This window comes from Oryza sativa, chromosome 11 (genome assembly GCF_034140825.1).
Source record: "Oryza sativa Japonica Group chromosome 11, ASM3414082v1".
Lineage (NCBI taxonomy): Eukaryota > Viridiplantae > Streptophyta > Magnoliopsida > Poales > Poaceae > Oryza > Oryza sativa.
Window position 1 is genome coordinate 6,457,758 of NC_089045.1, and position 23,544 is coordinate 6,481,301.

Here is a 23,544-nt window from a genome sequence, read left to right on the forward strand (position 1 = left end):
ATAGATGGAGAGTTGAGGTTATAATATTTATTTATTTATTTACCTCAGTTTGGCCGGGCAAGATGGGCTTGCCGGCGAGAAGCTTGGCGAGGATGCAGCCGGTGCTCCAGAGGTCGACGGCGATTGCGTCGGACGGCAGCGGCGAGTGGTGGACTCGCCCTCGGTTGGCTTCGACGTGCGGGGCGAAGGCTTGCCGCCGCCGTCGGCGTCGGAGGTAGAGGACGTGGACGGGGCTCCGGAAGCTTCGCCGCCTTCGGAAGGAGGAAGCGGCGGCGGGGACTCGTCGCCGGCGATCTCCGCCAGGACCGCCATCCTTTCTCTGGTGAACGGCGTTTTGAGGGATCGGTGACGAAGCAGCGGAGGAGCGGTGCGTGCTGCCGGGAGGTTGCGACGGTGGCGGCGGGGACTGGGACGACGATGACAACGGCGGTGGCGACGGCTGTGAGGCGGCGCCGCAGCGCGAGGGGAACCGCCCGAAGACAGCGCGATGAGGAAGAAGAGGGAGACATGGGAGAGGGAATGACATGTGGGGCCCACGTGGGCCCACCATATTTATTTTTTAGCTAACATGTGGGCCCATGCGGGCCTCACCATTCTTGAATTACTTTTTTGTGTGTAGCTGACATATGGGCCCATGGTTTTTAATAATTTTCCAAGATATAGTTGCCACGTAAGCGCCACGTGCGACACAGATCTAGTCAAAACAACCACGTAAGTGCATGTCAGCCAAAACCGCCTTACAAACCGCTGAGAGACCTCGTTTGCAACAATTTTAATGGTAGTATCTGGTTTTAGGGTTTAAGGACGAAAATAGGATTCGGTGTAAAATTAAGGGACCTCAGATGAACTTATTCCTTTAGTTTGCATCTGATGAGGAATAAGTTCACTTTGGGTCCCTCTATTTGTCGCGCAGTCCGATTTTCGTCCCTTGACCGCAAAATCGGGTTCGACCCGTCCCCCAACTTACGAAAACCGGGCAAACAAGGTCCCTTGGCAGTTTTGAAGGCGGTTTTGGCTAACGTGGCGCCTACGTGGCTTGATTTACTAAGTCTCCGTCCCACGTGGCATTGACGTGGCGCTTACGTGGCAATTACATCTCAAAAAAATAACAAAAAAAGTGGGCTCACCTATCAGATACACACAAAAGAATAATTTAAAAACGATTTTTTCTCGCTCGAAAGATTTTTTCTTATCCCTTACTCGATTTTCTCACTTAAATTTACAGTGTATTTTCTTGTAAGTTACAGTGTAATTTTTAAAACTTACATTGTAACTTTTGTAAGTTACAGTGTAATTTTTGAATCTTCGCATGTAAGTTTTGAAATTTATATTGGATTTGGTTTTTTTCTTGAAGATTTGGTAATTAGTGTCGATTATGGTGTTTCATAGTTGTTTTGTGCCTTTTCTTGTATCTATTGGGTTTTAATCAAAAGATTAAAAATATATATGATATGATCATAAAAATCTTTCGAAAGATGCATAGGTACTCCCATTTAAAAATAGCGGGGCCCATGTGGGCCCACATGTCAGTCTAACTCTCCCCTCCTCTGCTTCCTCTCTCCCCTTCTCCCCTCTTCATCTTTCTTGTGAGGGGGGATGCGGCCGGCGACGACGACGGCGGCGGAAATGGAGAAGAGTGGCTGCCAGCCATCTCTCTCTTGCGCGCACTCGCCGGTAGGCCAGGGAGCTCGCCTAGCCGTCCGTCGCCCTTCTCCCCGATGGCTAGTAGCGAGAGAAGAGGGAGCAGCGTGCGGCGACGTCGGTGGTGGAAGAGGAGGGAGCGGCACGCGGCAGCGTCAACGGCGGGAGACGAGGAAGCGGCGTGCGGCGGTGTCGGCGGCTAGAGAGGAGGGAGCGGCAGGCGGCGCGCGGCGGCGTCAGCGGCGAGAGAGGAGGGAGCGGCGCACGCGCGCTCGCCGGTAGGCCAGGGAGCTCGCCTAGCCATCCGCCGCCCTTCTCCCTCCTCCATGTCGCCGCCGCTGCTCGCCCATTCCCGAGCACCGCCGCCGTGCTGCGGCGCCCAAGCCGCCAGTTGCCGCCAGGCCATCATCGCGCCGCATTGCGCCACCACTGCCGAACCCAGGGGCACATCGTGGCGCCCCACAACCGCGCCGCCGCCACCTTTTTCCACGGCCACGTACCGCTGCTAGCCACCGCAGCCTGCCGCTTCTCCACCGATGCCCACTGTCTTCACCATCGCCGCACACTGCCGCGCAACATTTCTAACCGCATGTCGACGTGAGCCGCCGCCGACCATCAAGCCGCCAACGACGACCAATCCGGCGAGGACACTTACACACGTCGCCGTCTCTCACCATCCCGAGCCAATGCCGAGCCGTGCCGTCATCGACTTCCTCTCCGCAACCGCCTTCGACACCTATAAAAACCAGCGAGCTCCTCCATTTTTTCCCATCCAAATCTGAGCTCCATTTTTGCTCTCTCTCTCTCTCTCTCTCTCCAATCCTCCCCCACTGGCCGCCATTCACTTTGCTCCTCCGCCGGCTGCTGTTCTTGGCTCCTCCACCGTCGGCCGCCCTAGCGCCGCCTTTGGCTGCCGCCGCCGTCAGGCACCATGCCCCGAAGCCGCGGTCTCCCCCCTCCCCCCGTGCCCTCTCTCCCTCGGATTGAGATCCTCCGACTTCACTGTGAAGTCAGAGAAGCACTGGATCCCCATCGGATTTAGGGATTCGGCTCCTCTGATTTTGCAAGCGAACGGTAGCGGAACACAGTAAATGAGCCTAATGCTACAGTGTGGAAAACTGCAAAACACTGTTTCGCACTGTAGCACCATACTCATTTTACTGTGCTCGCCTACCGTTCACTTGCATAGTCAGAGGAGCCGGATCCCCCTCCCTCTCCTCCGTGCCGACGCAAAGAGGAAGAAGACGAGGAGAAGAAAAAGAGGAAGAGGACACTGACCTGTGGGCCCCACCTAAACAGTACTTTTCTCTTTTATTTGATTTTAATTCAATTCCAATCTTCGAGCACCCATATCTCCTAAACCGCTGATCCAAATCCAGAAAATCTTTGACCTAAATTCATCTAATTTCAAACTCTTTCTTTTGATACCAAACTTCCTATTTTAAAATTTTATTTAAATTTCTTTTTTTATTTATTTATTTTATATTCTGAATTTAAAATTATTTAAATAACCTTTTTAAATTATTTTATTATATTCAAATAAATTTTTTAATTTACATGATTTATCTTAAATACCCTTAAATTTAAATTGTTTTAGTTCATTTAAAAACCCTTTCTAAATTTCCTTAAATACCTTTTCTTTACTCATTTAAATATTTTTACTTTAAAATACCATTTTAAATTTAATTTTTATTTAATTCAAATAATTTCTACCTCTAAATTTAAAATCTCTTTGATTTATTAAAAAAATCTTTCTCAATTCAAATTTCTTGGATTTATTCAAACACCCTTTTTATTTCTAAAACTTTCAACTACTCCTTTACCATCCCTTAGCCACCAAATAGACGCCGTGGGAATTTTACGTCTTCCATGGGGACGGTCGTAGCTTACGCTTTGACGTCGAACCAAAGATCGTGAAACCCGGCACTACCTAATCCCAAGGTCGAAGTGTTGCTCTTCGCACCCCACGCCTTGACGCGTACAGTGGTCGGAGCCTCACTATTCCCTCGACCTCCATAGCACGCCACACACTAGCTTTCGGGCTCTGTGCGATCCTAGCAGCTCTGCTGCCATTCACAGCTGTGGAGTAACACTATTCCGCCCTGCAAACCCGCACAAACCTGTCAGCTCTCTAGTCGTTGTGCTGCTTGACTGTAGCATAGATTAGACGAGCCGATATATAGCCTTATGCTATCCAACCATAGCATCGGATAACCGCTTCAAATATCTAGCCGTCGTGCTACCCAACTCTAGCACCAACTAGAAAACCAATCCACCAAATAAACCCCACCTATCCAAATTACCCTTTCTTCGATTTTACTTGAATTCCAACCAATCCACTTTCCCCCTCATTAGCAGGTTATACATGGCTCCTTGGAGAGTCCAGTACCAAAGGCGACTCACTTTTCATAAGGAACGTATTGATTTTCGCCATCCTTTAAACCTGAGCAATGCTAATCTGACCCACAATGATATTTCAGGTTAATTACAAAAGAACTGATCTAGGTACATAAATAGACATGGAACAGTATCTCTCCTTAACCCTGTACAGTATATATGGACAAAATAATAATTAGGTTTGATACACTTTGTATCTATTTTATTTATTAAGTTGGTTGAAGATGTCTTCTATTGATGCACTTCTCATTCATTGCAATATAAATATATATTCATTAATATTCATTGAATGAAAGATATGGTTTTGATTTCTCTTCGAATTAAATATTTAGTTTTGATTTCTTATTTAATGAGTTTGCAGGCCCCTTCTGATTCATCTATATAAAGAGGATATGTAGGAACACGTGTATCAAAAGGCACACAGAACACAATATCTTTTCCACTCCCCAATTCCACCATGGAGAAAGTTTTTTCTGGATATGCACTGTTCTTTGTGTTGTTTCTTACTGGTTCAACAATAGGAGGATGCTTCCCTACTGTTGAGGAAGTACATCTACAACTTTATACTGTCTTTAATTATGATTCAAATTTGATTGAGTTTAATGTAAAATGTACTAGTAGTGGCAGCCATAGTTGATATTGTTCATTCTGCTTTTCCTGAACACAATTAACAAGGTTCAAAAGAATTGGAGAGCATTGATGGCCCCCATACTTCATGCAAACTTATCTAAATCGAGTCATGAATCAAATCAATCTAGCGCAAAATATGTGAGTGCCCAACCCAATGGTTTTTTTTTTGTCTTCTAATTCTGAAAGATGCATCTGCAGACATGATTACGATTTTCATGACCAAATACGTTGGCAGCTTGCAGTACATGGATGGATTCCTCCAGACGACGGTGCTACTGAGTATTATGGATTAGAGGCCACTATGGATGTTTATGGCTTTAATCTAGAGCACGGGCAACAGACCGGAGGTTTCATATGGATTTATAATTCAGATGAAACACCAGCTGCAAATGTAATTCATGCTGGATGGAATGTAAGTTGAACTTTATCTCCATGTTTTTGAATTACCTTTTCTTCTTTACTTCTCTAATACTGACATAAACAAGTTTAAACATACAGTCAAAATCCTTGTGAAGTAGAGCTAATAATGAAATTAATCAATTACTTCATTTCATCTAGTTTTTATGTTTAATTTTGTTGTACCTTATATAGGTCGATCCTGAATCATACAACGATTCACAGACGCACTTCACTACAAGTTGGTTTGTAAGTTTCTTCATAAACAATACAGTTCTTTATTCGACATATTATTTTTTTCTTTAAGTTAGTTCCCATGAGAGAGACAGGGAGTGCCATATCCTAGAAAGAATTTCCAATGGTTAGATGGAGACTGAACTATCATATGGATTTTACATTTATCATGTCATGACTACTCCAATGCTAGGTTGAAGAATCCAAGAAAGGTTGTTTAGATATGCGCTGTCCTGGATTCCAAAGGACAGGTGGCTCGCACCCATTCGTTCCTGGACAGGTGATTAACCCTGTTTCCAGCAACTCTAGCAGGAAACAATACATTACTGTCAGAGTATCCAAGGTACCATTCATTATTTTGTCCAACAATGGGGAAATCATTCACTCAAATTATTACAATATCTGCGTGTATATATCTGACATAACAATACAATTACACATGATTCTAGGATCAAAACTCTGGTGACTGGGAAATCTACTTTGGTTTTGATGGGAAGGCCAAGGTTATAGGATACTATCCGAGATCTCTCTTTACATCCTTGTCAAATAAGCCAGTGAACATTGTGTTTGGGGGCTTTGCCTTATGGAAAGAACATAAACCGAGTCCTCCGATGGGCAGTGGGATTGCTCCACCCAAAAATGCTGCATCATTTAGTAATCTCAAATTCTTTGATGCAGCTGGCAACGCCCATCCAATTGACCATGATCTAGCACACGTATCAGATTGTTACCCTGTCACTGATGTTAGAGATGGCATGTTCTCTTATGGGGGACCTGGCAATGTTTGCTAGTTTGTAATTGAGCTTCAATTAATCTATTGTAATTGAGCTTGGATGAAGTTAAGCTTGACTCTACTGATGTGTCACTCTAGTTGATCGGTATTGATCATAGACCTACTTTTTAATTGGAAGCAAATAAGGAAAAATGTCTTCCACACCACCAGTAGTTCAATAAAAAATACCACCTTCAATTGTTGCGATAAATCTAGCTTAAGTACTATCTCCATCACTTCTATAGCTGTTCTCTTTGAGGCCAATTCCTGTCTGACCTCCTCCAAGAACATGTCCAGCCAAACGTGCTTTATGTACTTGCACTAAAAGGACAGATGGCCACCATCCTCATCCATTATTCTGCGTATAAAACACTGAGTATCAACGTTTAATTCCCCTTCTCTTCAGATTGCAACACAAAGCTAGCGAGTTGTGAGCCAACCTACAAACAAAATGTTTAATTCTGTTTGGACACTACATCTTCCAAATCCTCTCCCATGCTTCTTCAGAAGACAATGCATATGCTTGTTGAGGCTGCCACTCTATGACTTGTGCGCATGGCTCTCATCACACAACACTCTATAGGCCGATCTCACCAAGAATGAGCCTCTTTTCCTTGTAATGCCATGTAGGGCTGACAAAAAAAAATCTCGAGGTTTGCAAGCTGTTCGAATTCGGCTTGTCGTAGGCTCAGCTCGAGCCCGATTCGAACTTTCAACGACAAAGAGCCAAGCTCGAGCCTGCACTGAGTGTCCACGAACTTTCGGTGCTATGTGGCAAATTGTGTAAGGCAGAGAAAACTTCAGCACACAAACAGGTACAAATACGGGGATAACGGATCAACTTGTCTGAATCCTCGCTCAGGGGTTTTTAGTTATTCTTGTTTGAAGGGGTCTGGAAAGACTAAAAAACTTGTTCTCTATGATTCGTTAGCTAATTAAGGCCGATCGATCAGTGAAACCCGAGGCCTGAGCTTGGAATTCGGAAGTGGAATGGCACTCCGGATCATGTGATTACAGTATTTTGCCACTAATAACTTCATCATGTTTCTGAAGAAACACTATTTACTTTTGGTCAAAAGAATAATGCTCCCTCCATCCTTCAACAATATTTACCTCTCATCGTATTTCCTTAATTCTATTTTCTAACAACTGCGAATGGCAAACTGGTAAAAAAAATTAACTTAATTATTGCCCTGTTCTACATGCTATCTATGGTGAAAACCGTAATTTTGATATTTTAACCCTTTTAACAAACTTATTCTATAAGTGAACCTTTAAAAAACTATAAATAAAAATAGACCTTCACCTCAGCGCCGTGGGCTTTGGCGTTGAGGCCCAACATCATAACGTCGGGCCCATTGGCGCTGGGCCCATTGGCGCTGAGGCAATGATGAAAAATGTAATGGACCTAGAAGCATGTGATGTGTTGTAGTGGTGAATGGTGTTTCGATGGATCCTAGCGATCAGGGTTCAAACCCCAGTCAAATATATTTCTTTTTTTTTCTTCCGTGCGAAAAAAGCCGCAACGCTGATAGTGATAAAAAAAGAATATATTTCTTTAAGAAAGTGTAAAGGGGATTTGAACCCACCACCTTTGATTGTAAGCAAGTAACTCACCACTAGGCTACTCAATTCAATTCACTAAGATACGGATCATTGTGTTATTACTGTATATAACTCAACGCCAAACTGTATGGCACTAAGCATATAATCTTAACGCCAAAGCCCATGGCGCTGAGGTAGAAGTCTACTTTTGGTTATAGTTTTTTTTGTCAAGGATTATTTATAAAATATGTTTCGTGAAAGTATCAAAATTTCGGGAAAATGTCTATTATTCAAAAAACGGAAAGAATATACATAAGTAACTCTTTAATAGGATTCGACGGGTTCAAGGTGCTCAAGCTCAACTATACAAGCGGAAGTGTGGCGGCTATATATATCGGTTATCTCCATCTGCTACAGCGACCAAACGCAGTATGCCATGGTCATCTTCCTCCCGGACGCGCGCGATGGGCTGCGCGGCCTCGTGGAGAAGATCGCGTCGCGGCCGGGGTTCCAGCACGAGCACCAGCTGCCGGCGAGAGAGGTGCCCGTTGACGGGTTCCGGGCAGGGCTTAAAATTTCGGTTCAAAATTTCTAAAATTTTATTAATTTTGCCCCCAACCAGCATACTCAAATCTCACCCGAAATTTTGTTTTTTTAATTTTTATGAATTTGGTCAAAATTTTATTTAAATTCAGTCAATTTTTTAAATAATTTCGGCCAGAAATTTCTGAAATTACCAAAAGGTCCCCGGCATAAAATCCAATTTTGAAATTAAAAACCGTGACTAATTAAGTCCAAGGTGTGCTGCGCCGGCAACGTCGGCGGCGTCCTCGAGCAGGTGGGGCTCCGGCTGCCGTTCTCACCGGTGCTAGCTTCCCGGCCGACCTGTCCGGCATGGTGGAGGAAGGTCGACGACGGCCACCACCATGTTTTGGTATGGTCGCCGCGCCGGCTGCGCAGGAAGACAACCGCGCCACCTCCGACGGCGGTGGACTTCGTCGCCGATCATCCGTTTGCATACGTCATATATAGTGGAGGAGACGTCACTTGCAGCGGTGTACGCTGGATGGATCGTTGATCCTTCATCGCAGTGAAACAAGTTCCAAATTACATCAACGGGATTGCTATAACTACATGGGAAAGTCATTTCATCCCTCTTATGCGTGATATCTAAATAGTCATAAAAAATTTTAAAAAATTGATAATATAGATTAATATAAAATATATCACTCCATAAACATACAAGTTAAAATTTAACTTATACTAGTTGTAATAAAAAAAACAAATATAGCTGCGAAGTACAATAACTATTTTCAATTTATTTTATTCTTTTTGTTGCAACTTATAGATGTTGAATTTGGTCTTGCATATTTGTGGAGTGATATATTTCATATTAATCTATATTGTCAATTTTTTTATAACTATTTAGATGACATGCAAATAACGAGGGGACATATCCTCGAGAGATGAAAATCCAAATCCTAACTATATATATGGTGTCCTACTTTTCTCGCTTCATTTCAGTGGTTTTTTTTTTAAGAACCATTTCAGTGGTTAAACTTGCGTAAAACTACCGTCTATACAATGGTTAAACAACGTAATTTCTTCACTGAAGTAGAGACATCGATTTCTTTCCTAAAACAGTTATTATTGATTTCACTGAAACAGTTATTATTTTACCTAGATAAGTAATTATTCAATTTTTTTTTACCAGACATCAATTTTTTATTGATTTTTCTCGTCAATACGAAAATAATTATTTTACCGAGACGAGTAACTATTTTACTCACCATTCAATATGGCCATGTGGGCACCAAAATAGTAGATGAGTCAATAATTTTTTTTTCACTCTAGACAGGAGTGGTGGGAAGTAAACAGGGGATGCGGGAGGGGAGAGAAGCTGAAAATAAGGAGAGAAAAAAGGAAATCAGGAGAGGAAGCGCTCAGAGACACGCTACTACCTTCGTATAATATAATTATTATGTGATATTTTATTGTAAAATTTTCATTGGAATGAATACAACAGTATAGTTGGATCACAAATAAGATTTGACATAGGTGCTCGTATTTAATACTAATTATTATTTCAGTGAGAGACGACAATGCTATATACCAGTCGGCAGTGAGGCGTCCGTGGTGACTTTATCAATCTCAAGAGGGCTAATTATTCATTCAGTGATAGGCGGCGTACCCGTCGACAATGAGACGTATGTGGTAACTTCATCAATATTAAGGTATGCTGACGCAGTCTTTCGGATGTGAGATATGTCCACGCAGTTTTTTAGAGGTGCTTATAGGTGTAGTGTGGGCCCATCAACAACGAGATGTTCATGGTGACTTTGTCTATCTCAAGATATGCATGGCGTAATTTAAAAGAAAGTTTTATAAAAAGACAAAAAAAAGATATGCATGAGGTATCTGTGGTGACTTTATCAATTTCAAGATATATTGGCCCGGTATTCCGAATGTAAGATATGACAGCCCAATCTTCCATATGTGCTTATTGGGGTAGTGTAGACCCATCAACAGCAAAGTCGTTTATGGTGATTTCGTCAATTTCAAGATATGCATGACGTAATTTAAAAGAAAATTTTATAATATGACAAAAAAAGATATACATGACGTAGCAAAAATAGATATTTAGCTTATTATCGTACTCTTGTTGTTAATTAGTGCCACTTCTCTTGTATGGCTACTGATCAAGCGGACCATTTTGTGTGTACCCGATAAATCATGTATGGCTACGGAGGATGCATGCATGATTTAGATTTTTCCAGAGCAATTACGATGATCAAAGTTAGCTTCTACTCTCTCCGTATTTTAATGTATGACGCCGTTGATTTTTTAACAAATGTTTGACCATTCGTTTTATTCAAAAAATTTATGTAATTATAATTTATTTTATTGTGACTTGATTTATCATCAAATGTTCTTTAAGTATGACATAAGTATTTTTATATTTGCATAAAAATTTTGAATAAGACGAGTGCTCAAACGTTAGTTAAAAAGTCAATAGCGTCATAAATTAAAATACGGATGGAGTATTTACTATAGGACTTCTAAAACGATATTGTACTGTGATCGAGGGAGTACTAATTAACATTGGCTCCGGTACTCATGTACCACAAAACTAAGTGTAAACTTAACTAACACATCGAGAAGTAAATATCTCATCAAATTATTGAGCATATGAAAATCTTTTAATTATTGATACATAAATTTGTCATTTTTTTCTCAATTTACACAGTTTATGAACACGACTTCCGGTAGATCAAATGATGATAACATATCAGCCACTTGCACTGTACTTTTAGAAAGAAAAAAATGTGTAGAATTTAAAGACAATGGATATATAGAAATCCAGTCTCTCAAATGGATATACACAGCCACGTAGAACAATATCTTCACTCATCAGGGGATTGAATTAAATCCATCGCCATAATCACGAAGATACAATCAAATCGCTAATTTTGGGATAATCTGATATATATTGCCCATATTTACATATATATATATGTTCCTCCAAAATGATCTATATATATAGTGACATTCTCTACACTAGTTCTTCACACAAAAGAGAGTGAAGCAAACGCATCAAATCACTAGCTCACCACCATGACGACCAAGGCCACCACCCTTCTCCTCCTCCTCGCCGCCGCCGCCGCCGCGGCGCTCCTCTGCCACGTCCACGTCGCCGTCGCCGTCGCCGCCGCCGACCCGGAGCCGTGCGACCCGTCGGATATCACCATCGCGACGGTGAAGACCGGGCGGGTCGTCGGCGGCCTGCCGGAGTTCCAGGTGACGATCGGCAACGAGTGCTCGTGCCCGGAGGGGGACGTCGTGCTGTCCTGCCTCGACGGCGTGCCCGCCGGCATCGACCGGAGCAAGATCCACGCCGCCGGCAGCGACGGGCTCTGCCTCGTCAACGACGGCCTGCAGATCGTGAAGGGGTCGCCGGTGGTGTTCACGTACGCCGCCAGCGCGCCCATCAGCCTCGCCTTCAACGCCGCCTCGCCGCGGTGCCAACCTTGAGTTTGGCTGTAGGCCTACCATTGTTTGCACCATCTTCCATCTAAACGTTCTTCTTTTTATATATCTGGATGCGTGCTGATCATTGTTAATTCTCTCTGGTCACAAATACTTGCATCGGACACATGAAAGCAGTAAGTTTTACTTAAGATCACATCCTACATATTCGTAGTATTGGGATATTTTTTATCCAACTAAAACTCCAAAACATTTTTGCATACTATGATGCGTCGATTAAGGTCGGCCCAACAATTTGTTGGGCCAAAGCAGGCTGGTGCTGCTGTGACCCAAGCTAAACTAATGGACGAAGCTAAAATTGTGATCATGGAGCGTCCAAATTTAGTGCTTGTTGGTCGCCAAAAGAAAAAAAACAGACATCAGTACAGTTTCTATCTCTTCCCATCGCCAACAAAAGTAGTGTTCGAATCTTCTAAAGATGAAGACGAAGATTAAGTGTTTCACGTAAAATGAGATTGTAATAACGTGTGATTTATTAAGTTTTAATTATTACAAATTTAAAAAATAGATTAATCTGATATTTTAGAACAACTTTCATATAGAAAGTTTTCTCACGAAACGCACCGTTTAGCGATTTGAAAAGCGTGTCACTTTAATCAAAAATTAATCCACCCTTCTAATTAGATTCGAACGGGGCAAGTTGCACGCAGCTGCGACTGTGTTGAGCAGCGCGCTAGTGCTAGTGGACCAATTCAAATTGCTATGGATTATGTCACTGTAGCTTCATTTAGATTGAAGGAATTAATCATAGGACATATGCTTAAAACTTTTGGCCTCCACATTTTTTTTTCAAATAAGACGTTCATGTTTGTATTTTCCATGTAGCAAAAATTAATTAATTTTCGTATGAATGAGTTTAATTTTTGCAGGAGTCTGAAAAATACCTTCTAAAAAGAAATGACTATGTTGATGTGGAACATTTTTTAGTGGTGCATAACGTACTCGTCGATATTGAGACGTCTATAGTAAATTAAAATTAAGATTTGTGTTTATAAAGATAAGTATTATATTTTTTTCGTGTATAATTTGAAGAATGAGAGATAATCAATTGACCACACTGGAAATGTGGTAAATCTAAAATGTTCGCTTGAATTTTGAGTTCAGAATATAATATTCCATTCTCTTTTACATTCCCCATTCTAAGATATAACAATCTGCTATATTTTTAAAAGATGCGAGTAATAAATTGCTAAACCAGTCGACAGAAAACATTCTTCCAAATCTTGCAAATTTTGGTTCACTAGATGCGCTTCGTGATTCGTGCATCAACTTCTTCTCCTCCAACTCCCCTTCTTCTCCGGCGCCAGGGACACCTCCAACTCCGGCAGGGAGCCGACGAGTTAGGGTCCCGGGGTGGGGTGGGGGTGGGAGAGGGAGGGGGAAGAGTGGGGAGTTCGCCGCCTTAAGAGTGATTGCCGTGGGAGGCGGCAGCCCGGCGGTGGGCGGCGGATCGGGCGGGCGGCCCCACCGAAGCCGCGGGGTCGGGAGCGGGCGGTGGACCGGTGTAGGCAGCGGGGGTAAAGCAGAAGGATTGATAGGAGGAGGCGGCCGGTGGTGGTGCCCCGCCGCCGGAGACGGGGAAGACGGCCGCCATCGGCTTGAGCAAGAAGAGGACAGGGAAGGGAGGGGGAGGGGGAGGGGTGGGGAGGGAAGGGGGCCGGCCGGGGGGCCTCGCCGGCGCCGTTGACTCCCTTCGACCCGCCGGCGAGGCGGGCGGCGGGGGATCAGGCGGTGGCAAGATGGGCGCGCGAGGGGAGCGGCAGCGGCGGAATGCGCGAGGGGGAGGGGGATCGGGAGGAAAAGTTAGGGTTAGGGCTGTACACGAATCTCAAAGCATATTCAACGGTCCAAAATTAGAAAGATAGAATGTGGGATTTTCTGTCAATGTATGTATAGACAGTCCAATATTCTAGGAGTAATAGCAAAACATTGGGAGTATTTCAGTCAATTTGTTTTAGTTCAGAAATTTGGGAAAATATCTAGGCTGGCTGCACCAGACCAAGGCCTGCGCCTCTCCCATCGCCGCCGCCCGCCGGCCGCACACCACGCTGATATTCCCGTGCGCCGCCACGATGCGCAACGGCAGGCCCTCTCCCAGTCGCAGGCCACAGCCGCAAGGCAAGCCCCAGATCGGGTGTGGCATCCCCCCACGTCGTCGCGGTAACCTTCTCTTCACCTGCGATCGGCCAACGGCGCCGTCCCCGCCTGCACCGGCGAGCGGCGAGCGGCGACCGTAGCCTGGGCCCTGAGGAGATGAGGGTGAGGCTCCACCGCCACTGGATCTGATCTGCCACCTTCCACCTGCGAGCGGTTTAGTGGATGTTGTCAAAATCAATTCACCGAAGGTTCGTTTTTTTTTTTATTGATGATTTGCCGGTAGCGTATAGTCCCTATGTTAATCTGTTTCCCAGCATGCTTATAGGAACAATTGCTAAATTGAACAAAGGTAATAGGAACACCAAAACAATAACTGGGTATAGGTAAACTAGAAAATTGCCAAATTGGATCTATTTCTTGAAAGGAAAAAAAGGGAAAGTAACTTGAACCTATATTTTCAACCAGCAAAATGAGTAGCATTAATTTATTGTTAGCATCATAGTAATCCCCTCTAGATTCACATGGAAAATGCGAACATAAGCAGCATCTGGATATTTGTGAAGATGGAAAAATGACCTGAATAAAACAAGCAAACAAATATGCAAAAGTCCTAGAATAAGAAAGAAACATGATATTGATATGTAATAGGAACTATATATCATAAGTTTCCATGACCTTTCATTTTAACATTTTGCTACATGGGTCTCACTCCACAACATCAACCAACCAGTTTCTGCCTCAAGGATTTAGATTCTTACCTAAAGAAGAATCTACAAACCATTGCCAGCATTTGGCACCTCAGTTAAACGCCAGAGCAGCATCTTAAACTCTTTTTTGTTTCAACAGACTCGTTATAATATGATTGGATAGCATGGAATTTCCGTTTTTTTATCACCGCAGGGCATCCTGTCTCAGGTACTGGTCTTTCTGTTGCAGCATACTTCGCTGTGGACTGAGCATCGGTTGGATCAACCCTCTTGCGGAACAGAACCTTGGGTCTATTTGGGTGCTTCTTAGCTTCATTTTCCCAAATTTCTATTGTTTCTATATTGACCATAGAATCAAGAGCAACTTCCTCAAGGTAATCATGGTACTCAATCTTGATTTCAGAAAGACCAACTAGATCCTTGCAGAGCAATTGGAGTGACAGGAGATGTGGCAAAGCTCCTTTTTCAACTGTAGGGAGATTGGGATTTTGCACCACAAGGCATAAGCGTCGCATACGTGGGAAGTCACCATTTTTTATGATAAAGCCCTGAAGGTCAGATTCAACCAGTTTCAGATAAAGCAAGTGGTGCAATGTGCAAACGTTTGATAGATCCTCCTTATTCAGATTTGTTGATGAAAGGCACAGCTCTGTGAGACCACACAGTGATGTGATGAACTGTGGAAACCGGCTCAACTCGCCCTGCAGTTTCAAGGAGCTGAGATAACCATACGACTTCTCCAGACAACACAGTAGACGGTTAGGAAATTTTCTGGATCGAAGTGACAGAGAATGAGCACCAGTAGTGTCCATGCCAGCCTGAGTAAACTTCTGAATAGCCGCTGAAATTAAGCTGATACTGCTATTACGTTCAGCTGCGGGCTCGCACCATATCTTGACCTTTCTTAGTTTATTCATATGAACCATCAGGCGAGGAAACAAAGAGTTCTTGTCTACAACAAAACCTGCTAGAGTTTGCAATTTACTTTTATCTGATAATATCTTCTCTATTTTATTCGTTTCAAGGACCCAAAGGCCCCTTGCTTCCCTAATCTTAATCTTTCCAAACAGGTGAGCTAGATGTGGCATTATAATGATTTCCACAGGCAATGTGTTTATCCTTGTCTTCCTCAGGTCGAGTGTCTGTAAGCAATGCAGCCCTTTATTGATTTTTCTCGGAATATATGTAATGGTGCTCCCAAGGCCAAGGTATTTTAGATGCAACAGCTTGTATATGTACTTGACATGATCGTCCTTGAGATCATCACATTCTTCTAGATCCAAGACCCTCAACAGCTCACACTTGGCATAATCTAAAGCAAATTCCCCTGCATTTCCAAAGATCGTCAGAGACCTGGCACGAGGTTGCTTACCCTTTGGATTAGTTCCACAATCCATGTATGATTGATTTCCACTTGTAAGGCTCTGGGTTAAGAAGAGGTGGCGGCATTTGCTTCGATCTGGGTCATGGAGGGATGCAATGAAATTATCACACCTGGACTTGTGCAGCATGAATTCGTGCATGATACCGTGAGCCCTGCAGTTCTTCGCCCTTCCATTGTTGGTAACATCCATCGACCTGATGATATTTCGGTCCATTAGCTCCTCCAAGTTTGCATCTGCAACCTCCAGTGAACTGCGAGGATATTGGCATTGTACATAGCCTTCAGCTAACCATCGCCTGATCAGACTGCTCCTTCTGATGGAACAGCCATTGGGGAACACAGTCGTGTACAGTAAGCAGGTCTTGAGGGGATGGCCAGGCAGAGTGTTGTAGTTGTTCGCAAGAACTTGTCGCAGTTCTGCAAAGGCGTGCTCCTTCTCAATGTGATGACCTAGGTTGCAGCAGACTTGATTTCGGTAACATTCAGTGATCCTTTCTCGCCATAGAAAGTTTCCCACACTAACCAGAGCAAGCGGGAGGCCGTCGCATTTCTCCAGAATCGATGGCAAGTCCAACTCCAACTCAGGAGAGTATTCCTTTAGGACAGATTGCAGCAAATCCTTGGAATGGTTCACATTCAGAGTTCTCATATTGTACACAGAACCGGTACCATGGCTGCAGGCATTTGCAACTGGTTTAATAGTCGTTGTCACTAGTACTCTGCTTCTTGTTTCTGTAGGGAAGGTTGATTTTATACAGTTCCACTGCTTCTCCTCAATATCATCAAACACGAGAAGGTACCTAGCAGGTATAATGGAAATACAGAAGTGAATTTAATTCATTGGGAGAAATAACGGTTGTCAAGAGCATTTTTCAGGACAAGCAAACTAGCTAATTGTTGTTAATGATCCAAAATAAGCCTTTTTTGTGTCGGACAAAGTGTGAAGCAGTCAATAACTTAAGTTTTAACAGGTAAGTTGTACTTGTACATGCAGTTCAGATAGTTCGCTATATACGGTGAATCCAATTTCAAAGAAGAAGAAAAAAGTGTAACTGTAAATGCGAACACATGCTACGAAATTGTAAGATAGAACTGATTTCATCTGAAGGAAATTAAATTGCTGGGAAATGAGCTGAAGCAGAGAATTTCTCACCTCTTAGCATTCAGGTGTTGCCTGATATCAGCTTGGACTTGGGACTGTAGCTGGAATCTTTGCTCATCATCCTGAGGAATTTGATTGAATCTTTGGTCATCTTCCTGACGAATTTGGCCGAGTAACGCCGACAGGAGCCCCATGGTATCATCTCTGTGCTTGGACGCCACGACCCAGGCGCGGCCGTCGAACTGGCCGGCGATGTCGGGGCAGTCGTACACTGCCCTCGCGAGCGTCGTCTTCCCCGAGCCTCCGAATCCCACGATGGAGATCACGCGCATCCGCTCCGGCCGGCCCTCCACGTCCTCGAGCAGGAGCAGGTCAAGAAGCTCTTGCCTGGGCACGTTGATGCCCACAAGGCCACAGCTCTGGGCCATGTAATCCGTCGTATTTGCTGAGCCTGAGCTTGATCCGCCAGCTGCGGCGGCGGAGCCGGCGACGCCGTTGACGCCGTAGTTAGCCCTCCGCTCGTGCGCCTCCTCCAGCCGCGACTTGAGCCTCTCGACCTCGCCGGCGAACCGAGAGTCCGCCGCGAGGCGGCGGAGGAACGACGAATCGCGCTCGCACGCGGCGCAGGGCAGGAAGCGGTCGAGGCAGTCCTCGATGTCGTGCGCCAGATCCCGGAGCTCGTCGATGCATGTGGCCTGCACGGCGCTGATCGGCGGATCCTCCCCATTCCGATCCCGCGGGAGCTGGTCGTGCAGGAAGCCATGGATCACGCGGAGCTCCCGCTTGATGAAACCGATGCTGTCCTCCAGGCCCCTCCACTGCTCGTACTTCTTCTCCAGTAGCGCGAAGAGCTTCCCCACGACGATATTAGTGACAGAGCTCAGGGTCTCCATGTCTGCCTCTCAGAGCTGCACTCGCATCATCGCCGATCGAGTCGCACCTTTATCTTTCAAAGATTAATAGCAAGTCACGCGCATTTCAAAGATTGATAGTACGTATATCGCTTGAAGCCTTCAACCTCAATCAATTCTACGCTATAGAATAGTAATATCATCCTACCATAACAATTCAATCGTATGACGTATATTATGCTACCTATAACAATATACTACTCCCTCCGTATTTTAATGTATAACGCCGTTGACTTTTTAACCAACGTTTGACCTTTCGTCTTATTCAAAAAATTTATGTAATTTTCATTTATTTTATTGTAACTTGATTTATCATCAAATGTTCTTTAAGCATGACATAAGTATTTTTGTATTTGTATAAAAAATTTGAATAAGACGAATAGTCAAACGTTGGTTAAAAAGTCAATAGCGTCGTACATTAAAATACGGAGGGAGTAGTAATTACAATGGTTGGATGGATTAGGAAACAGAAAATCTACTGCACGGTGTCCTGTCACAACGGGATAAACTGGATAAGATCTCCTCTGCCTTATCTCCTTCCCTTCCTCTCCACAAACTCACTGTCTCTCTCTGGATAAGGCCAAGAAGGCTGAGAAGAAGCCGGCCAGGAGGAAGGGATCGTCGTCGTCTCCGGCGGCTGAGGACGACGACGACGGCACGGCGTCGGTGAGGTCAGGGGGGGGCGTCGGGGGTGATCTCGCTGCGCCTCCTCGATGCCGTCCTTCGCCCACTGCGGCGCCGCCTCGCGCGCACGCTCCCCGTCGCTGCCGGCGCCGGGGCCGCTCCCCTCCTCCCTCGTGCTCCTCGCCAAGGTCTCCATCGCCCGCTTCTCGTGAGCCACTGGTGCCGCCGTCCTTGCCCACTGCTCCTGCCGCCTCCTTGCCAGTGAGTGCAGATGGATCCTCTGCTGCCACCGTAGAAGCAGAAGCCGGTGGTCCCGGTGCCTCGGCTGCCGCAACGCCGGCAACAACCTGCTCTGGAACCTCTACCTCCTCTCCATCTGATACCTGGTACCTTGGGTATCAGTTGGTACCTGGTACCTGGTACCCTGGTATCGACTGATACCTGGTACCCTGGGTATCGAGCTGATACCTAGGTATCAAGCCTTGGTACCTTGGTATCAGGCCTTGGTACCTGGGTATCGACTGATACCTAGTACCCTAGGTATCGAGCTGATACCTAGGCATGGTATACCATATGCATGGTATCAGGTATCAGATGCCTAGTACCTAGGTACCATCCATGGGTACCATGTGCATGGTATCAGATACCAGATACCTATAATTATCAAGTACCACCTGGTACCTGATACCTATTGTACCTGGTACCACAGGTACCAGGTCAAAGGTGTGGGAAGGGGGAGCACGCCGTGTCGCCGTCGCCGCCTGGCTGACCGGTGGCCACACGTTCGTTGCCTCCTCTTTTGTTCTCCCTTCCTTAGTTCCTCTCCTCAACGTTTCTCTTCTCCTTCTGTTGTTGTTGCTGTCGGTGGGAGCAAAGAGGAGGATTTAGCGGGGGAGTTGTCTGCTGCTCCCGCTGCTCAGGGGCGACGACGCCGACGAGGAGGTGTGTGCTTCTCCAGCTGCAAAGGCAACACGACGCCGGCAAGGGAAGCGTGCGATACCAGGAGGAGCTGGCTAGGTATCGTGCCTCTTCACGTTGACAACAGGGACGCGGGACGCTATTTTTTTTTTTGTCGTGTGTTTTAATTATCCCGTGACATCACTTTTCCACGGTATCCCGTGGGCTAGCTGCCCTCATTAGGAAAATAGTACCCCTTCCGATTCATAATAAAATACAAATTTATTTTTTCTAAGCCAAACTTCGGTAGGCTGATTAAGTTTGTATAAAAACATAGCTGCATTTTCAACACTAAATAAAAAATCATTAATTTTTAACGGAACTGATTTGGTGTTAAAAGAGTTCTTTTTACAAGAAACAATAGGATAAGCTCATACTGCATTAATATTTTTTTGAGAATTACACAGTACAACGCAGACACTCACAACGCACGCGCACTCACCCCTATGAACACACGCACGCAAACCCTATCCCTATGAGCATCTTCGAAGACTGGGCCGGCAAATTCCGGAGAGATTGACGAAGTCACCACAGGCGCCTCGCTGTCGACGGGTACGTCACCTACCACTGAAAGCACAACATCGTCATACTGCATTAATATATCAACCTTATATGTAAAAAACATTACAAGAGTAGTGTGATAAGAGTTCTTTTTATTTTTCCATAATTTTTTTCCATTTTATAGAGGTTGACTTGGAAAAAAAAAGTTAAAATGTTTTCTAATATGAAACGAAGTACTCTAAAATGCCTTTACATTAGCGCATAAATTTTAAACCCAAAATGGGGACTGCTATAGGACGTGATACCGTTTGGACGGTATACCCATATATGCGTTCTCTGATTCTCCCCACGGGAAGACATGCGCACTGCCTCGTACGATGGTGAGTGCACCATGTACAGGTACTCCTCCTCTCTTCACACCCTATCTCTTCTTCTCCTCCCCCTTCTCCTCTCCTCGGATCACCTTCTCCTCGCCATCTTACGCGCGGAGGATCCTCTCCTTCTCCTCCCCCTCCCCCCCTCCCCAATCTGCAGGTGGCGGCCCTAGCCTCGCGCGGCGGCGGCCGGCGGAAGGCGGCGGATGGGCGGCAGGCGGAAGATGGCGGTTTGGCCGGCGGAAGGCGGAAGGCGGCGGCCGGGCGGCAGGCAGAAGATGGCGGCTTGGGCGGCGGCGGGCGGCGAGGCGCAGATTTGTTTTGTTTTGTTTTCTTTTTTTTTTAGAATTTGTGATCCGGATCTGAGATGTATTTGATTTATGTGTGATGTGAATATGTGATGTATTTGTGATGAATTTTGTAGAAGTTGTGATGTATTTTTTTTAAAAGATTTTGTGATGTATTTCGAGATGATCGATTCGAGGATTTGGAGGTGATAATTGATTTAGGAGTTTGGGGATGGGGATGGAGTGAAATCAATATATTAAAAAAGAAAAGAAAATAATAAAGGAGCAACTGGGATCAGCCTGGCTCTATCTTTAGTTACCAACCGGAACTAAAAAGGCTCTACCGATTGGTAACTAAAAATGGATTTTTACTCCCGGTTATTTTACCCGGGACTAAAAATATCTTTAGTCCCGGATTCGTACTCCTGGTTGAAAAAATAGGACTAAATAGGGGTTATAAACCGGGAGTAAAAACTACTTCTCCACCAATGATCGGTCCCTAGCGTTTCCGTATAACTATACATACATATCCAGTTGCCCATATTATGCGTACATGCAAGGATACGCTTTTAAAAATATTTTTACGAAAATATCCCGATCGATTTATGTTTGTTTGAGTGCAACGGTGCATGTCAGAGCACACTCGTGAATATGCACATGTTCAGTAACGCGTGCACATACGTCTTACGTATAATTAAAAAAATGGTACATATTTAGAGCTCAATAGTACACACAACTACTAGCTCCAATTTATCTATAGTCAATGTAATAGTTACATACTACACTATTAATACCTAGTCCCACCTGTCACAGACACATTGCGTCTTGGAGTCCGTGCTACAGCTGGCTACAAATCTGTAGCCCGCTGCTCTTCTCTCTCCTGATTTATCTTCTTAAAATATGTTTGCAGCTGGCTTATAGCCTGCTATTGTACCTGCTCTTAGGTGCTTTCCAGTTGTTAATCGTAAAAAGACGAAATTATTCTATATTCAGAAGAAGACGAAGACTTGATTGGATCAAAGTCAAGTTGCTCTTCAATTGAACACGAACTATAATTAAGCAGGCAAGTTGTCGGAGTAGATAAGATCGATGATAAATATGCGTTCTATACGGCAACTTCAACGCTCACTCAGCTTTTTTTAAAACAAAGTTTAATTAGTGATAAGGTAGAAGATCAAACTGAACCTCACGGGAAAAAAAATCGTGGAAAAACAAGCTCACGGGCGCTAGATTGCAACCACGTCTGGTGCGGTAAGAGTTTAATGGTATGTTATAATACGGTTAAATGCTTTGATCGAGGAGAGAAGACAGGAGCTAGAGGAGAAGCGGTCTATAAATTTACAGCCGGTTTTGATATAAGAACTAAGAAACTATGTGAGAGAAATAAGTGGACTCTGTATTAATTATAAAGAGCTAACTATTACTCCATATGAGTAGGCTGAGAGAAAACTAAAACATCTTATAGCTAATAGGTCGATTTTATTATTAGCCTTGCTCTAATGCGATGCAGCCTGGTGATGTGGCACGACACTCCCACGCTCACGGCTCACCGTTAAGAGGAGACAAACCCCACAAGAAGAACAGGCAGCGAGTGTGAGCACGCACGCGACAGAAGGCAAAAGTGAGAGGGGAGATATAGTGCGAGAAATAGAGCAAGAGGCAGAGACGGACTTGGCCGAAAGGCCCCTTTGTGTGCCTGATATAACTGGTTTTCCTGTGAGCCAACTGTAAAGTTTTTTTATACCGTTTCTAACTAGGTGCACTAGCTAGGATTGATTTTAATTATGTGCTGTGTGTTAGCAAGTCTAAGAGAATGTATAAAGGTATAGTATGATATAAGCTTTTAAATACATATCACTAACAGACTATTTTCAAATATCAATATCCTTCTCTGTAAAATATGGCTTAAAAGAAACGATCTACTTTGGCAGAGGTTATGAGCAAGATATCGTTGAATATTTCATTTCGACGGTTAATTATAGGACCTAAGTTAGTTGAATAGAACGATTTGATTTCTCAACTAGTTAACATAACTCTATCAGACGAAAATGACCAATTTTGAGTCAAATCCATGTACAACGCAATCATCAACTCCAATGTAAGAATCTGCAAGAGAATTTTATGGAAGGTAAAGGTATCACTAAAAATTGAAATATTTATGTGGTTTCTGCACTAAAGGTAATCTTAAAAAAAAGATAAACCTCACTAAGAGAAAATGGAGGGGGGACAAGCAATGTTATTTTTATAATACACAAGGGACTATCCAACATCTTTTTTCTGGCTACCATGTTACACGCTTTGCTTGGCGATGTGTCTTCTTTGCCTTTAATATTCCCCATCCCCGCAATGCAAAAGATATTTTGGGTAATTGGCTAAGCGAAGTGCCTAGGCTCACAAAAAAATGATTTTATTTGGAGCTAGTGCGCTTTGTTGGTCAATCCGGCGATGCCGTAATGATAAAGTTTTTAACCATAAGAAATTGTCTAACATTATGCAGCTTATCTTCATGTGTTCCAATTGACTACACTCTTGGTGCATGATGCTTTCACAGGAACAATATGATATTATGCGCATTGATGTTACACACTTGGAATTGGTAGCCAATGAGCTTTTATTCCAGTTTGGATGACGTAGTACATACATAACTTCGTGCTAGAATCCATGTGATTTTGAAAACATTATTTCAGTTGACTTTTTTATTGGTGGAAGTTGGGGGTTTGTCCCATCACGTATGTTGGTGAAATGGGAACTAAGATACCCTATTTCCCGGAAAATTAGTGATGATTAGCTCATAATAAGATAAATGGTATGCTTAAATCATCCTTAAAATAGATGGGGTACTTAGGATAAGGAAACTAGGGACTCACCCTGCAAGTAGGTCACGGGCCTCATCCTAGATGCTTTTAGCATTCATATATATCAAAGAAGTAAGGTGAGG

General features: G+C 44.1%; 3 protein-coding genes across 3 annotated transcripts; 2 read left to right on the forward strand and 1 right to left on the reverse strand.

Moving 5' to 3' along the window:
- Nucleotides 1–4,450: 4,450 nt before the first annotated feature.
- LOC107276700 (protein neprosin) lies at nucleotides 4,451–6,152 on the forward strand. Its single transcript, XM_015761228.3, has 6 exons — nucleotides 4,451–4,585; nucleotides 4,714–4,806; nucleotides 4,904–5,080; nucleotides 5,260–5,313; nucleotides 5,492–5,641; nucleotides 5,748–6,152. Exons 1-6 carry the CDS (start codon nucleotides 4,496–4,498, stop codon nucleotides 6,087–6,089), a joined length of 906 nt encoding a protein of 301 aa, XP_015616714.1. The 5' UTR covers nucleotides 4,451–4,495; the 3' UTR covers nucleotides 6,090–6,152.
- Nucleotides 6,153–11,160: 5,008 nt separating this feature from the next.
- On the forward strand, nucleotides 11,161–11,805 carry LOC107275409 (uncharacterized). Its single transcript, XM_015760681.3, has one exon. It carries the CDS (start codon nucleotides 11,231–11,233, stop codon nucleotides 11,645–11,647), a length of 417 nt encoding a protein of 138 aa, XP_015616167.1. The 5' UTR covers nucleotides 11,161–11,230; the 3' UTR covers nucleotides 11,648–11,805.
- Nucleotides 11,806–13,498: 1,693 nt separating this feature from the next.
- On the reverse strand, nucleotides 13,499–17,868 carry LOC4350103 (disease resistance protein RGA4-like). Its single transcript, XM_015762129.2, has 3 exons — nucleotides 17,004–17,868; nucleotides 14,518–16,650; nucleotides 13,499–13,963 (listed from the first exon to the last, which is right to left on the reverse strand). The coding sequence occupies exons 1-2, from the start codon at nucleotides 17,843–17,845 to the stop codon at nucleotides 14,562–14,564; spliced, it is 2,931 nt and encodes a 976-aa protein (XP_015617615.2). The 5' UTR covers nucleotides 17,846–17,868; the 3' UTR covers nucleotides 13,499–13,963; nucleotides 14,518–14,561.
- Nucleotides 17,869–23,544: the final 5,676 nt, after the last annotated feature.